Below are 16,806 nucleotides of genomic sequence, written 5' to 3'. Positions count from 1 at the left end.
CATTGTCCATTCAGAAATCTGATGGCAGTTAGGAAGGAGCTATCCTCGAGCCGGTGGGTATTTATCTTCAGGGGCCTGTATCTACTACTAATGGTAGCAGTGTGAAGAGGGCATAGCCTGGGTGGTGAAGGTCCTTGAGGATAGAGGGTGCTTTCTTAAGACACCGTCTCTTGTAGATGTCCTCGATGGAGTGGAGACTGATGCTGATGTTGGCTAAGTTCACAACTCTCCACCTCCTTCCATGCCATAATGATGCTAACTAGTTATTTCATGTCCTGTGTTTAGGCACCTCTACAACAGACAGTGATGCATCCTGTCTGAATGCTCTCCATGGTACACCTGTAGAAATTTGCAAGTCTTTTGTGACAAATCTGCTCAAACTCTTCTTGAAGAATAGCCATTGGCGAGCCTTCTTCATGATTGCATCAGCATGGAGGCCCAAGAACAGACCTTCAGAGACGTTGACACACCAGGAATTTGAAGTCTTTAACTCATTTCACTGCCGACCCCTTGATGAAGACTGGTTCGTGTCCTCCTGAATTCCCTCTTCTGAAGTCTGCAATCAGCTCCTCAGCTTTATGATCGTTGAGTGCAAGGTGTCAAGTAGAACAATAACATGGAAAATATTTATTTGAAATGTTTTCCGAATGGAACATCCCATGTGCCTTAAACATAAAGGTTAGAACCATGACATGGAAGGGAGTGGTGCAGTAAACATTAACTGAAATATAAATTAAAAAATCCAAGCTTGATACAATTTTGCTAACTCAGGGCACAACTGCTAATAATCCTTTGGCAGAAATGCATTGTTTATTTATGCGGTAGAGAGCTTCATACTCCGACCATTCTTTGCATATAGAAGTCCTTCATTTTCACTCTGAACAGCTTGGATCTGATTGTACAGATGGCCTCAACCAGAAGAAAGTCAATTCTTTCAAAATCCCATGAGAAAAGGAAATAGTGCTTCGTTCATACAACGTCCACCAGAAGAAAATGCCCATTCAACATAGATGTATTGGGCAAATTGGTGGAAAGGTGATTAATTGGAATGGAGCGTCATCAGATTTTTTTTGCTGTTTTTCACAGAGAATAATTGATTCTGGTCAATATTGCCTTCACTTGCACCTGCCTTGATGCTGATTTTTAGGTATAAATATCAAAATTGTTTTAAATTTGCACTTTCCCCCACTAACGTGACCACTATGTCCACAGCCCTGGGGGAGGGGGGGGATTAGCTTGCCTCTCCTTGGTGCTTAAAATAATGTAAATGAAGCACGTGATGGGATAAAGTAATTCTAAAGACATTTATATTGACCCATATAATTTCTCCTGATTCTCTTCATTAAATCTTCAAAATATCTTTAAATCCCTCCCTGTTTCAGGATGCAGCCAATAAAACCAGACCCCAAAACCATAAGATATAGGAGCAGTGTGATCATCATGGTCCATTCTCCCACACAGCCCCACTCCCTTGCCTTCTCCCCATAACCCTTGACTATTTGGATACAAGGAAACAAGTTGGAAGTCTTTATTACTTGTTCACACAATGAACACATTAGCTTTGTAAAATAGATGACACTTTGAATATTCAAAGTAATTTGTTACCTGTGAGCGTCCTTTGCATATGTACCCAACTCTGCAATATAGCCTCCACCTCTGTACATGCCGAGCTTGCCCCAGATGGGATAACTACGCAATTCACTTTGGCTTTGGTATTGCCAGATGTAATCCAAGTCTGAGGAATTCTGAGTTGCAGTCATATTCCAGTGAAGACCATAAAAAGACATATCCTCATTATCCAAGGAATACTGGCCGTGACATTCTCCAATAGAGCTCCTCAGTTTAGCTGCTATGCGACAACTATTCTTCTTTATTCTGAGTTGTCGAATGCGGGCAGATCCAACCAGCTTAGAATTCCCATCAGTAACAAAGCCTGAAAATTTGATACAGATATTCAACTTTGTACAGGATTTATTTGGTGAACAGAATTTTTTTTTTTTAAAAAGCTTGTATCTAAATGGAGAGAGATTTCAGAGCTCCTTCATAAAGATGGATTGGAGTATCCTTGTGCTTGTAAAACACAATAAGAAAAGTTATCAGAATAATGTCATTTATTGCTAAGAAATCAAATAACGAAATAATGAGGTTGTACCTTGTGATAAACCATTGTTATGCCCTGATTGGCCGCTGCCGGCTGGACAAGTCTCCCAAGGCCAATCCTACCCATAGTCCTTTGCATGCTTCCCCCTCTTTTTTTGCTTTGATCAGTCAATGAGGTTGATGGTTGTTCCAGTCTTTAGTTAACAAAAGACCTGAGAGTTTCACAACTCCAGCCTTTTGTGATTATTGATGGTACATCAAACATAATTTAGATACAGCATTATGGAAACTACATAGGAACAGCATTGGTGTCCTTATTGAAGCATGGATGTAGATGAACTGGAAGCAGTTCAGTGGGTTATGAGACTGCTTATTAAATGGGTGGATTATTATTTGAGGAAATCTTGGATGGGTTAGACTTGTATCACTGGACTTTAAGAGAGTGTGAGGGGGCTTGATTGGAACAACCAAGATACTGATGGGTCTTGGTAGGATGGATGTGGACAGGGTGTTTATTTTCTGATGGAAAATTTAGAACTTGAGGTCACCATTTAAAAGTAAGATTTGGTTCATCTAATTCAGACATGGGGCAATTTGGCTTTTCTCAGAGGAATGCGAGTCTCCAGATTAACCATCCTCAACAAGGGCCCTACATACCCCTACCCAGGGGGCCACAGCATGTTTAAGTAAAAACCTTGTTTTATTTTCACCTCACATAACATAAATAATGTTTTTTTTTTATGTAGGAAAAAAGTATGGGAAAAATAAGATGTCTGCCTCGCAGGGAAACGGGGCCCATAAACTTTGAGCAGAGTCTGCGAGGGGGGTCATGGCCAAAAAAATAGAGTTGAGCAAAGGGTAATGGAAGGATCATGTTTGAATAGTTTTGTCAGAGATAGATCAGTTATGGAAAACACGGAAACAAATGGTTACCACGAGTAGGCAAGAATATGTAGCCAGATCACTTAGGATTTCATTAAAAATTACCCATTGAATTTTTGGACATTTTTCCTGTCAATTTCTGGTTCCTTTATACCCTGCTCGACTCCTAATCTCATTGAAGCTAGCATTCTTCTATTTAGAAGTTCGACTTCACATTGTTGTTTCCCAATCTAATCTCAACGTTAAATGATGATTCTTCTCACCCAGTGTTATTCCAGGGACACTTCATCCATCTACCTCGTCCCCCCCAGAGCACATCCTGCATTTTCTCCTTCCTAGTTATGGGAGTGGAAAGTGCAGGTCAAGGAAATTCTCCTGTGTACATTTCAAAAATATCTCCCTTCTATTCCTCTGATGTTAACCAATCCATATGTTTGTTATTGGAGTTCCACAGTGTCAGCACCATACAGTTCTTAAATATTTCTGCTCCTTTACCTCCCTCTCAATGTTTGGAGGCCAAATGAATGCAGCCAATAGCTTGATCATACACTCGCTGCTTCCCATTCCCAGCTAAATGTAGGAGCCAGAGAAAACTACACAGCACAGAAACAGGCCCTTTAGACTTTCTCGGCTGTGCTGAAGTATTTTTCTGCCTGTCCCACTGACCTGCACCTGGACCATATCCCTCGATACCACCCCCATTAATGTATCTGTTCAAATTTTACCTAAATGTCAAAATTCTCCACATTTTTCTCAAGTTCAAAATTTCTTCAAGAATGTGCATCCTTTCAATGTGGTTTTCTTTTCTTTTTGTTTATTTTAATTTGTTCTTTGTCCTCGGTCAGTGGTGTCATGTTGTTTTTGTGTTAAATGAGTGTTTTTGCTTTTTCATGTAAATTAAGTTTCTTTATTTAAATGGTTAATGTGCTCTTTTTTTGTATTTTGTGTTGTGGGTGGGGGGTGGGGATGAGGGAATAAAGCCAGACTCAGTCTAAGAAATGTTGACGAACGTGATTGTTGTAACTGTGAATTATTGGCACTGTCTAAGTTTGGAAAAATCATTAATAAAATATTCATAAAAGAATGTCCATCCTTTCTAGCATGACAACATCTTGCCTAATCAGTATTCTTTCTTATACCTTTGTCTCTCTTTTTTCAATTCTTTACATCTGTGAATATTAAGAAATTCTTACCACTTTAAAGCCATGTTTTCACTATATCATATTTTTAAACCACTATTTTCTACAAAACCACCAATTCCCACAGTTACCTTGACCACACCTCTGCACTCCCTGTCCCTGTTTAAGGATTTAAAAGGGCACAGCGCATTTTTCTCCATTCCTTCTCCTCATCTGCTCCCAGGATGAGGTTTTCCAGTCCAGATCATTCGAGGAGTCTTCCATCTTCAAAAAATGTAGCTTCTTCTCTACTCAGCTCTTACCCACATCTGCTCTATTTCTCACACACCTTCCCTGGACCCCTCTGCCCCTAGATGCAACTAGGAGGAGAGGAGAGAGGAAAGGGAAGAGCACAAGGCTAACAGGTAAGAGGTCCTCCCCCTTCCCATTCCTCCCTACTCTCCTCTTACCCATTCCCCTCACCTTTTAATTCTGTCTGTTTGTTTCTTATTCCTGATGAAGGGCCCAGGCCCAAAATCCTGGTTACCCTTTACTTCCTATGGATGTGATATGACCTGCAGAGTTTCTCCAGCACTTTTGTATATTGACACTGTCCCCAGTATCTGCAAATTTTATGATTAAAAAAAATTGAATAGGTTCATCTTGCTTCAGAATTCCTTGCAGTGTCTGTTTCAGATGAGAGTTGGGGGGGGGGGGGGGCTTTGACGCATATGAGGATCGAAATCAGCTGAGAGAGTGAACATTGCAATGGGAATTTGAATCCCCATAAAATTGGTTGGATTTGGATCAGTTGGATGTTAAAACCTGTCTTAAGCCCATACAGCTCCCTTAATAATGAAGAAAGGGGCAAGGTACAGCAAACAGGATATTATTGGGAGATGTGCTGTCATTGAAATATTTTAGTGAGGCTGCAGACTTTACTGCATCATTCCTCATGGTTGAACCCCAACAAATTGGGTATCTCGAGCCTCAGGAAAATTGAAGCAAGGTGAACACTTGCTATGTTCAGTTCTTGTCACCTCATTATAGGAAGGATGTAGAAGGTATGGAGAGGAGATTTACTAGCATGTTGCTTGGATTGGAATGCATGTCTTAGGAGATAAGGTTAGCAGAGCTAGGGCTTTTCCCTTTGGAGCGAAGAATGATGAGAGGTGACTTAGTAGAGGTCTACAAGATCATGAGTGGCATGGATAAGGTAGTCAGCATCTTTTTCCCAGGGCAGGAGTACCAAACACCAGAGGACAGCTATACAAAGTGAAGGGAGGAGAGTTTCGGGGAGACATCAATGTTAATTTTTTTTTACTCAGAGACTTGTTGGTGCATTGAATGCATTTCCAAGGGTGGTGGTGGAGGCTGGAACAATTGGGGTATTTAAGAGACTGTTAGACAGGATGAAAGAAAAATTGAGGTTTATGGGGTAGGGTGGGTTTTGTTTTTTTGTGGTAGGTATGTAATGACAAGCACAACATTGTGCTCTGAAGGGCCTGTACTGTGCTGTAATGTTCTACAGCTGCATTTCCTGCAATCCTGTAGTCCAAAAAAGTCAGAAAGACTTCTCCAAGTCCCTTACCTTTAACTGGACTCTGCCCATGTTTGGACTGTACAGCTACCCATCTACAACCGTGCTCCTGCGATCAGATTCTGCACGATCACCATGTACCACTATTCTCCTATTTCTGCCCTTGTACTATCCCCAACTCTTGGGTCATTCTCTCCTCTCCTACCGCAACCCGAACTTGCCATGCTATAACTTTCTGGATTTCTATCCCAGCAGTAGAAAAGCTAATCATTCCTGGCTGAAGACTCTCCCCTGGCTAACTCATTGCCTTCAATGAGGCTGGCTAAAAATAAATCCACTGAGTAACAGTTCTGCAGCACGGTGAGCAAAGCAGTTAGCTTAACACTATTACAGCACCAGCATCCAGGGTTCGAATCCGATGCTGTCTGTAAGGAGTTTGCACGTTCTGTGTAGGTTTTCCTCTGAGTGCTCCACTTTCCTCCCACCCTTCAAAATGTACAGGGGTTGTAGGTTAATTGAAGTATTTAGCCAGCACGGGCACATGGGCTGGAAAGGCAGTACGTCTAAATATAGAAACATTAAAATTTGCCAGCACTCAGTTTAGTGATGGATGAGACAAAGAGCCATAAATATTTTTTTACACTCATCACGTTGATTGATGATCAATGTAAACAGATCTACTGCCTTCCTTCCTGGGCCCAAGAGGTAGGATCAGTTCTGGTCAAAGATTGACATCCTGAACGTTCTCCACAGGCTGAGTGTTTGCTGAGTATTTCCAGCGTTTTCTGAATTATTTGGGAATTTATTCATGCCTAGGAAGAGATTATAATCTAACTCACCTGGGTAGAAGCCAAACAAGTTTGAGATAAATGTACTGTTAGCCCACTTGAAAAAATCATTATAACTTAAGATGTCATCAAGTCCACTGGTAAAGCTGTTTCCAATAGCTTTATTCAGGTAATAGGAATTTGGATCGCGCTGTCCATAAGCAACCAAGAGTAACATCCACAAAAATCCTAAATAGGCTGCAATAAACAACATTTCATGTCAGGTTTTCAAATGAAAAAATCCATTCAGCAACAGTTTATGAAAAAGGATTGAAGATCATTTAGATCACACATGTCAAACTCTGGCCCGCGGGCCAAGATATAATTATATTTGGCCCGCAAGATCATTTCAAAAATGTATTAGAGGTGGCCCGCCCTGCAGCGAGAGCCGATGCTGTTTTTTGGTAATGTCACCCCCACCATCCTCCCCCTTCATTGCACATCCTTCCCCATTGTAACACGAGAAATTGTAACACGAGAAGTCTGTCGATGTCATCGGCCGGCAAGCCGGTTGGAAGGGTCCCCGCGCAACCAGTCACTTCTCCACCCTGTCGAGCGGTGCGGCGGATGGGCGAGCGCCTGTGATTTCCTGTCGGCGCGACGGGCGTGGCAGGCTGCGCATGGCCCCCGGGCAGCGCGAGCCCCGCGCGACTGGCACCGGACGGCCCTTCCACAGCGCGAGCACGCTTCTCCCGGTCGCCACGGCCTTCAGCGCTTGCACCCGGGCGGACCCCAGGGACGGCTGGTTCGGCCCTGCACGTGAAGAGAGAGGTGGTGGCTGTCCGCAAAGGCTGATCGGCGGCGCGCTGGGCCTGAGTGGGTGGGTCAGCAGGGGTGGGCAGAGGGTGTAGGTGAGGAGTAATGGGCAGGGGAAGTTATGGTGGTGCGAGGGGCAGTTAGAGGGAGGGATGAGTAGAAGGAGGGGTGGATAGGGAAGAGGTAAAAGGGGAGGGGCAGGGCGAGTAGGGGAGGGGGTGATTAGAGGGTGAGAGACAGGTAGAGGGAGGAACAGGTTGAGGGGAGAGGCAGTAGAGGGGCGTGTATAGGATGGGGTGGGTAGAGGCAGAGCGAGTGGAGTGAGGGGTGAGTAGAGGTTGGGTAAAGGACTGGTCAGGTAGAGGGATGGTGGGTCGAGGGTGAATAGAGGCCTAGAGCCTGAGGAGTGAGCAGGAAATGCTGAGTCCTGATGCAGGCCAAAATGGACACAGCCTGTGAATGCTGACTACATCTCCACAGGGACCAAATAGGTTTCCCTCAGGTCAAGCAAAGGGTGAACTTGAGCTACCTACTCCTGACCTGTAACATTATCCTCCTAAAGTTATATCCTAAAGTTTAACATTACATATGTTGAAAGAAGAGAAAACATGCAGATGTTGTTGAAAATTTTCAATAAATATTTAGTTCGGCCCTCGACTTAGTCCAAGTTTTTAATTTTGGCCCTCCGTGAATTTGAGTTTGACACCCCTGATTTAGATGAATAGAGAATATCCAGCTTTCAATATGGCAATATGTAGATCTGGTCTTGTATTTGTGACCTATCTTTCTTAAATGATAAACGGGAAAATTCTAAATGAAAACCATACAAATGCTGGAGGAAACTCAGCAGGTCAAACAGTGCTTTTATGTAGCAAAGATGAAGATACATCACCAACGTTTTGGGCTTGAGCCCTTCATCAGGAATATTTTATGTCAGTGTAACAGCAGGTCATTGTTTTCTAATGCTTGGCCAAATGAGTACATGAACAAATGTCAATTACTGGTAATTTAATACTGTAGTCTAACTTTCCACAGTTATGACTCTTGTATGATCATTTTAGTCTCGTGACAGCTCATATCTGATAAACATGTGCATTTACATAGATGTTCAATTCATCAATGTCACTTTTGAAACTACCATAACTTTATCAGAGAGACTTAAACGCATTTAAAAGAAGCAAAAGAACCGTTTAAAGACTGCTTCCTTGGAGAAATTAGTCAGTTAGAAATTAGCAAAATAGGAGGTCCACTAAATTCAGATGTTCAGCAGTTCCCTGTGGCCTTAATGAAATTTAATTTATTTAGACGTACAGCACGGTAACAGGCCATTTTGCCCCATGAGTCCGTGCTACCCAATTTACACCCAATCAACACCCCCCATTTTCAATGGTGAGAGGAAACCTGAGGAAAACCCATGCTGACATGGGGAGAGCGTACAAACAACATGGGATTTGAACCCTGGTCCCAATCGCTGGTGCTATAAGGGTGTTGCGCTAGCCGCTCCATCAACCGTGCCAAAATGTAATATGAAATGACAAGGAACAATACTATTTTGCTAAGAAAATGAGCAAATGAGTCTGGTCTTTTGAAATGCAATTATCTTCTCTTAACAATTCTTGGCTTCATTGAAAGATTGTTTAACATTTACAGCTTTTTAATCCAGGATCTTAATATTTTCTCTCAGTCAGTTAAAGCAACATTTGCTGTGGTGAGAATCTTCACCGGAGAAAATGTTAACACAGCAATAAATATTAAAATCATTTTACTTCATGATATCAGGGCTGACATTTTGCTGGAAGTTTTAATAGCAACTGAATGATGACAAAGTTGTTCTAGACTCCAGATTGCTGATTTAAATTTAAATTTTTAATTAAATTAAGATTTAAATTAAATTTAGACATACAGCACAGTTATAGGCCCTTCCAGTCCATGACCTTGTGTGGCCCAAATACACCAATTAACCTACAACCTTCTAACATTTTGAAGGGTGGGAGGAAACCGGAGCACCCAGAGAAAACCCACACAGACATGGGGAGAACGCACATACTCCTTACAGACAGCACCTGAATTGAACCCTGTTCACTGGCACTGTAATCGTGTCAAGCTCACTACTACGATAACTGCCACCCAAAATTTCTCCTAATGGTTCTGGCTCTGAATATGGGGATAAAGTTAGGGTCAGGCATCAGACAGCAGGCAAAATGATGGGTGTATCAACTGACAGCAGATCAGAAAGATTTTTAAAAAAGGCAATTTAAAAAAAAATTGTTACAGAAAATTAAATAATGCCAGTTGTCTAGGAGGTGATTGTTTTGAGAGTGGTTAAGGTAAGATAGTGTTGGAGAATTTAAGCCTATGTCTTTGTATGTTTGGGGAGCACCTGGGTCCTCTGCGGAGGTGACATCGACTTCCCACAGGTCTGTGAATCGAATCAAGGGAAGTGATTAAAGAAAAGTCTGAGTCCTTCATTCCTCAGGAGAATAAACTGCTGATAGTCTCTCCACATATGTGTGGGTTTTTCCCAGGGGCTCCAGTTTCCTCTACTGTTCGAAACACACCAGGAGCGTAGGTTAATTGGTTGCAAATTGGGCAGCACGGACTCATGGGCCGAAATGGCCTGTTACCATGCTCTATGTCTAAATTTTGTTTTACATTAAAATATTAAATTAGAAATGATACTAATTATGATGAGTTTATTGTCATGCACGTCAGTACAATGTACAGGGACACCAAAATTAACAGGTAGATTTTTGTTGTAAAAACTACATTAAATTGTCCATTAAATTGAAAGAGATAATAAATATAGTAGATAGTTAAATAAATATTCACAGTTGAGTGCAAGGAGTTTCTACAGTGCAGACAGGTGTTTTGGTAGTGCCACAGTAGTTTAATAATTAGAATAGTTAAGGAGGTTGAAGAATTTGATAGCCACTGATAAAACTGTTCTTGAACATAGAGGTGCTGGACTTCAGGCTTCTGCACCTTCTTCCCGAAGGTGAGAGCGAGACGAGGTCATGACCAGGGTGACAAGGTTCTTTATGATGCTGGCTGCCTTCATGAGACAACTTCCTGAGGTAACTTCTATAAGTTTTCATTGGATGGGACACGAGAACCACTTTCTGCAGCCTTCTACATTCTTGGGCGCTCAAATTACCAAACTAGGTGGCGGTGCAACCAACCTTTATACTTTCCACAGAGCTCTTGTGGAAGCTTGATGTGGAAATATTTGACAACGTGCCAGATTTCCTCAGACTTTGCAAGTGGAGGTGTTGGTGTGCCTTTTTCACGGTCACCTAGAGGTGCTGGCTCCAGAAGAAGTCTTCCAATAAGTTAACTCCTTGCAACTTGAAGATTCTAACCCACTCTACCTCCATCCTATCAATATGGACAAATAGGTGGACCTTCAGCTTTCCCCTTCCTAAAATCCACAATGAGCTCCTTGATGTGGTTGAGAGCAAGATCATTGTTCTGGCACAACCCAACCAAATTCTCAATCTCCATCTTAATTTCTAACTCTTCGTTTCCATTTATTCGGCCAACAATGGTGATGTCATCAGTAAATGTATTGATTATGATTAAGCTAAACCCAGTTATGTGGTCATAAGTGTACAGGGAATAGAGCAGGGGGCTAAGTGCCGACCTGCGACCGTAGCAGCGAGAGGTTGGAAATGCAAAAACCTTCAGTTATTTTTTCTGTGCAAGACTCGAGGACGCAACCATGTCCTTCGTGGGCCAGACGCTTTACAAAGCCCTTCTGAAGATTCTTCTCACGTGAGCCTCAAAACTGAGAGCATGGAGTCATGGGAGGCACGTGAAGGCGCATCATTGTTTTCCCTTTCAAAGCAAAGAGAAGGCACTGAGCTTGTTCAGAAGTGAAGCATCACCTTGTCTCACCTGGTAGGATACGATATTGTTCAAGTCTTGTCACAGCTAACAATCACCCACCTGAGACACCAGCTTGGTTGAGAATTGTCTTTTTGTGTTGGTAGCTTTATCTAATAATGTCCTTCATTGAGAATTGTAGCTTTTTCAGCATACAGGAGGGAGATTGAAAACTTGGCTGAATGGGGTATTGACAGAAACATCGCACTCAATACCACCAAAACCAAGGAGCTGATTGTGGACTTCAGGAAGGAAAAACCAGAGGTGTATGATCCAGTGGTCATTGGAGGATCAGAGGTGGAGAGGGGGAGCAAATTTAAATTCCTGGGAGTAACTATCTCGTAGGACCGTTCCTGGACACAGACATGAATGTCATTATGAAGAAAGCACATCAGCCTCTCTACTTCCTCAGGATTTTGCGGAGGGTTTGATGTGAAACAAAAACCTTGGCGAACTTCTATCGATGTGTGGTGGAATGCATACTGATCTGTTGGATTACTGCCTGGCATGGGGGGGAGGGGAGACCAATACCTCGGAGCGGAAAGCCCTGCAAAAGGTAATGGACACAGCCCAGTACATCGCATGCAACTCTCCCTGCCATCAAGAAAATTTAAACGGAATGCTGACGTTAGGGGAGCAGCAGCAATTATCAAGGATCTACAAAACCCAGGACATGCTCTGTTGTCACTGCAGCCATCAGGAATGAGGTACAGGTGCCTTAAGATGCATACCACTGGGTTCAGGAACAATTGCTCCCCCTCCATCATCACATTCCTGGACAACAACTCAAAGACTCATGTAAGGACTCGGACTTTGCCCATTATTTATCATTGAAAAATTATTTTCTGTATTACTCAGTTTGTTTGCACTTCCTTCTTGTTTATATTTCTCTCTTTTGTACACATATATTTTCTTGAGTAAAGTTTTTTTTGGACTACCGGTAAGTAGAAATTCTGCCTGGGCCTCATGAAAGAGTTGTAGGTGTATGTACTCTATACTAAATCTAAACTGTGAACTTTACCTATATTTCAATTAATGCTAATTCACCATACCGTTGGTTCCATTCTTCAAAGAGCGCCAATTTATTGAGGCGATGAGCTGTTCTGGGATGCTTTAGCACAAGTGGGACTTATTGGAAGCTGACTAATCCATACTTTTTATTTCTAATCTTAACTCTAACACTTCTGAATGAATGACCATGAGAGAACAACTAGCATCTGAGAGGTGTTTGCTTACCCAGTATTTCCCTGATCAAACCAAATACTTTCTGCTCTTTTATGGAGTTCTTCTTCATGTGCTCCACTTCCTTTAGAGGTGGTGGCTGATAGATATTGCTGCTGCTGTCCCTACGAGCTGCTAGCAGAACACTGGGGTCTCCCACTGAAAACAACATGAAAACGTCACTGCTCAGAAATGGAAATCTGATCACATCACCTTTTTTGACAAGTGAATTGTCACATTTGTGGCATGGTCAATGACCACTCGCAGACACAAAGCAAGAAGTTAAAGGCTTTATTAATCAGAAAACCTTGGCATGCCTCCACATGCTGCTGGCTCATGTCTAAGGTATGAGGGAGGAGATTGGGGCTCTTAACCTTTATTAGGGATCTTACAGGTGCAGAAGGTGGGCCAGCCTCCCACCAACAGCAACAATTCAATTTCCCCTGTACTGGTCACAGGAAGGTCCTTCCCCTCTGAAACACAGACATATTTCCCCCCCACATAGAATTTTCTTTTATTTCCCCCGTTCAAAAATGTCTCTGTACCTTCTGGAGTGGCCGTTCACCCACGAACAACCGAAACTCAAAATCTCTGTTTCCTTGCGCGAGTTTAGACAGCATACTGGAAGAGCGGTAAGTAAAGAGGCGGGATTTACAAATACATGCTATTCATTACCCTGTCGTTTCAGGAATGCCTGCAGTTAAGATTAAACTGCAGGTGTTCTGGAAAATTTACTAGCGGGTCTAGGAGGTAAAATTTCAGAACGGGAATGAGTCCCTCATTTCCGTTCCAATCTTTTTACACAGACTGTGTTCTGGAAATTTGGGAATAATTTCCCGGAATGCAATGGCTGTGTAAAAAAACATGCAGCTTTAAATAAGAATTATACTTAGCCAAATGTTATACTTCCTTCAGACAAGGCATATTCTTTCTTTCTTTTGCTTATATAATATAAAAGATCATGTGAACCTTTTAGTCTTCCATTGGATTGCTGGGAAAATGATGAGTTTATTATCATTTGCATTGTCTTTTGGACATCTGCACAGAAATTCTGACTTGATGCAACTGAACAGGTACTTTATGAACAAAAGCAGCTTAAAACCAACTATAATAGTACACTTAATTGAATTAAAAAATAACAATTAATATAAAAATTATAATAAATATTCACAGTTATTCTTGTGTAAAAAAAAGTAACTGAACAACAGTACAGATGATCCTGTGGTGTTGTCAGGGCAGTCCCTGATTAGTGTTACAAGGGGAGGGTCAAGAGTCTGATAGCTGTTGGAAAGAAAAATATATATGACCATGTGCCACAGGAATTTCAAAGATGTCATATGTATGCATCGTATTTATTGTGGCTGAGACTGCCCTTCAGGCTCATTTCCATGATTTGATCTCCTTGATGGAAGCGTAGCCAGGTAGCATCTCTTTTTTAGCTATCACTGATCAAAGGAAGCAAGTCAAAGGGGAAAAAGAGAGATTCAGAGTAGCACACAGAGACTGGAGAAGTTGGTGGCCACAGGAACGATTGGGGGGGCTGCCAGGACCAGTGGGGACCATAGAGGCTTGAGGGTGTTCTGGATGGTGATGATCAAATTACAATTTGATTGTGTGAATAGTCTGTAACTCAAACTCTACAATATAGTATAACTGTGATTTCTTGTAATCATTGAATGAAACACCTTTGTAAAAGGGTGAAAGAAAGACGGGACAAGTTACCTGAAGTAGAAAAGGGATTGACAATCGAGCTTTCCCCATCATCTTCTGGTTCAACCTTCTTCAAAACAAGTGCAAAGAAAGCAGCAAAACCCAGCACCTAAAAGGCCAAATCACCAGCTATATTGATAAAATGTTCCTTCATAAGGAATCAAAATTGTTCCTATTGATTACAAATTGAACTGTTGGCTTTGATTGGTCATTGCAAGGTGTTCATTTTATTCAGTTAGAGTTAATTCATTCATAAGTGTTCAAAAATCATTTGGAAAATATGGGAAGAGTGATTTTAATAAATGTTGGTGTAATTAGCCCTGACCAGAATTTAGTTTCTTCATTCTTTAATAGCATTTTCCCTTTTTCTCTCTTTCCAGCTTAAATCTCGTAAACAATAGTGAAACATACAAAATTCCTCTGCAATATATTCAACCTCTCTGAACAACCAGCTTTTATTATTGTTCATTGAATAGTATTATTAATGATTCTATTTTAAAAGCCATCATTCAAACTACCTTTGTCCTTACTGCGATCTGTGATTCCTTGTGTCTTTGAATGTAGCCTCAGATGTGCCTGAATTGCATTGTCCCTTGAGTTTAGGGACCCAAAATAATCCCTGACTACACCTTGAAGAAGGGCTCAGGCCCGAAATGTCAGTTATATATCTTTACCTCTCATGGACACTGTGAGACCAGCTGAGTTCCTCCAGCATTTTTACTGCAATCACAGCATCTTCAGACTTTCACGTTTCACTCCAGAATAAAATAAGTTCATTCAATACCAACGATCCTCTTTATTTTTTTCTACCTATGAACATTTTGGGCTTATCTGTAAGGATTTCACATTACATCAACAGGAACACAGTAATGGGAAAAGCCATACTGACACAGGCACAGGGAAAGTCAACAACACTGTCCTGGGAAACTTGGAAATGAAGGCGCAGCTTCAGCCACAACATTTTGCAGAAGTTGGAAATGCTGAGACCATGGCAATGGACCAGTAAGGGGCTCAACAGCTGAAGGACTCACACAGGCCGTGGGCTGCTGGAGACTGGGTCATGAGAACCTGGTATCAGAACCGGGATTTGAGAGGGTGATGAGGGCAAGAAGGGCTCCCGATCCTGATCATTTGGAACGTTTGGTCCTGGAGTTCGGGTTGCCGATGAAGCGAACAGGAGTTGGTGTAACTGCTCAGGCTGCGGGAGCACTAGAGCTGAATCAATGGACACTTAGTGACTCTGAAGCAACTTTCTTTTGCTTCCCTTTCTCCTTATTGTTAGGGGCTCTGGGCAATCCCCATGACAATGCTGTTTGCCTTACAGCAGACAAAAGTTGAAAAACATCGCATATAATACATTTTTGTGTTTTAATACACGAGAATAAAATGAACCTTGAACTTTGGACCTTGAACTTTGAAATGGTGGGAATCTGAAATGAGAACAGAAAATGCTGGAAACACTCATCAAGTCAGGCAGCATCTGATCAAATGGTACGCTTCAGGTCAAAGATCATTCTGACCAGATCTTGGTTGGGTCTATTTCGACAGATGCTGCTTCATGCATCGAGTATTTCAGCATCTTCACAAATAGCATTAGGGTGACACATGACATCATTTTTACAACTCAAAATTGGCAAGGAGAATTTCTAGATTTTACTAATTTCACTGAGTTATGAGAATTTACAGGAATTCTTTTTATTTCAGCCATGATTAAGCATTCTTTGACTTTTTGGTTATTTAATATAGCAGAAAATGAATTAACTTTGGAATGAAAATAATTTTGATCCAATGAACTCAAATTCACAGAATAGGCATCTTATTGTACTCAGCAAGATCACAGAAATGCTAGAAGAACTCAGCAGTTCTCACAGCATCCATAGGAGGTAAAGATATATTACCAACATTTTGGGTCTGAGCCCTTCTTGAAGGTATGAAGAGCAGGGCCAAAACACAGGTTATACTGTAAATCTTTATCTCCCATGGATGTGCAAAACCTGTTGAGTTCCTCCAGCATTTCTGTGACTACAATCACTTTCGTGTTTAACTCTGTCTTACCTTACTGATTCCACTCAAAGAGTTCAACCACACAATCTTCAGCTAACATCCCTTAAGATCCTGTGGTTGACAAATGGAAAGCCTACTTGAAGAAGCTTGGTAAAGTCTGGCAATAGTTTCACTGTGATTAAGAATCTACATGGAGTCCTGGACAACACAATTTGGGAAAGCAACCGATTGAGAGGATGATTTGTTTGCATGCTTTTCTTACATGTGTGATGACCATCTCTGAGAAACAAATTCTTGTCCTCAGTTGCATGTACTAAATTGTCAAAATTGAGGCATGCTTTGATACCTGTTCATAAATGGGAAAGGAAGGGAAATGGGGGGGGGGGGGGGGTTGGCTAACTTGTGAGGTGATGCAGTCTTTCTGTTATTGACGCTGGGCTTCCCTGAGCCTCTAATGTAAAATTCAAGGTTCTCAGTACCGCCCCTTCTTCACTCTGAATGGTCATGGCCTAGGATTCCCAGGAGTCATTGTGTATGTTTTCCAAGGATTATCATCCTTAAATCAGTTCTGTCTACCTGGCAATCTCTTGCCAAGAAAGAGCTCAAAATAGAATGTTTAACAATTCTGATCATATTTATCATAATGTTGAAACAATTCAATAATGGACACTTGGCCAAACATTTGAACGGAGAATAACACTGAAGGATCAGATTGAATTCAATTTGGTTTCTTGAAGCAAAAAACTGTTGCCTATCTTTTCATAAA

The 16,806-nt window shown here is 41.6% G+C and overlaps 1 protein-coding gene across 1 annotated transcript in view; it reads right to left on the bottom strand.

Annotated features, from left to right (window-relative positions):
* pkd1l2a (polycystic kidney disease 1 like 2a) overlaps positions 1-16,806 on the bottom strand; it is a 93,100-nt gene that overhangs the window by 18,470 nt on the left and 57,824 nt on the right. Inside the window, exons 25-28 of the mRNA XM_069899441.1 lie at positions 14,049-14,145; positions 12,342-12,485; positions 6,480-6,665; positions 1,606-1,933 (exon numbers count right to left, since the gene is read on the bottom strand). Coding sequence (XP_069755542.1) covers positions 1,606-1,933; positions 6,480-6,665; positions 12,342-12,485; positions 14,049-14,145 — 755 coding nt within the window. The remainder of the gene's footprint in view (positions 1-1,605; positions 1,934-6,479; positions 6,666-12,341; positions 12,486-14,048; positions 14,146-16,806) is intronic.

The sequence above is a fragment of the Narcine bancroftii genome, chromosome 10 (genome assembly GCF_036971445.1).
Source record: "Narcine bancroftii isolate sNarBan1 chromosome 10, sNarBan1.hap1, whole genome shotgun sequence".
NCBI lineage: Eukaryota > Metazoa > Chordata > Chondrichthyes > Torpediniformes > Narcinidae > Narcine > Narcine bancroftii.
This window is presented reverse-complemented; position numbering and strand designations above follow the sequence as displayed.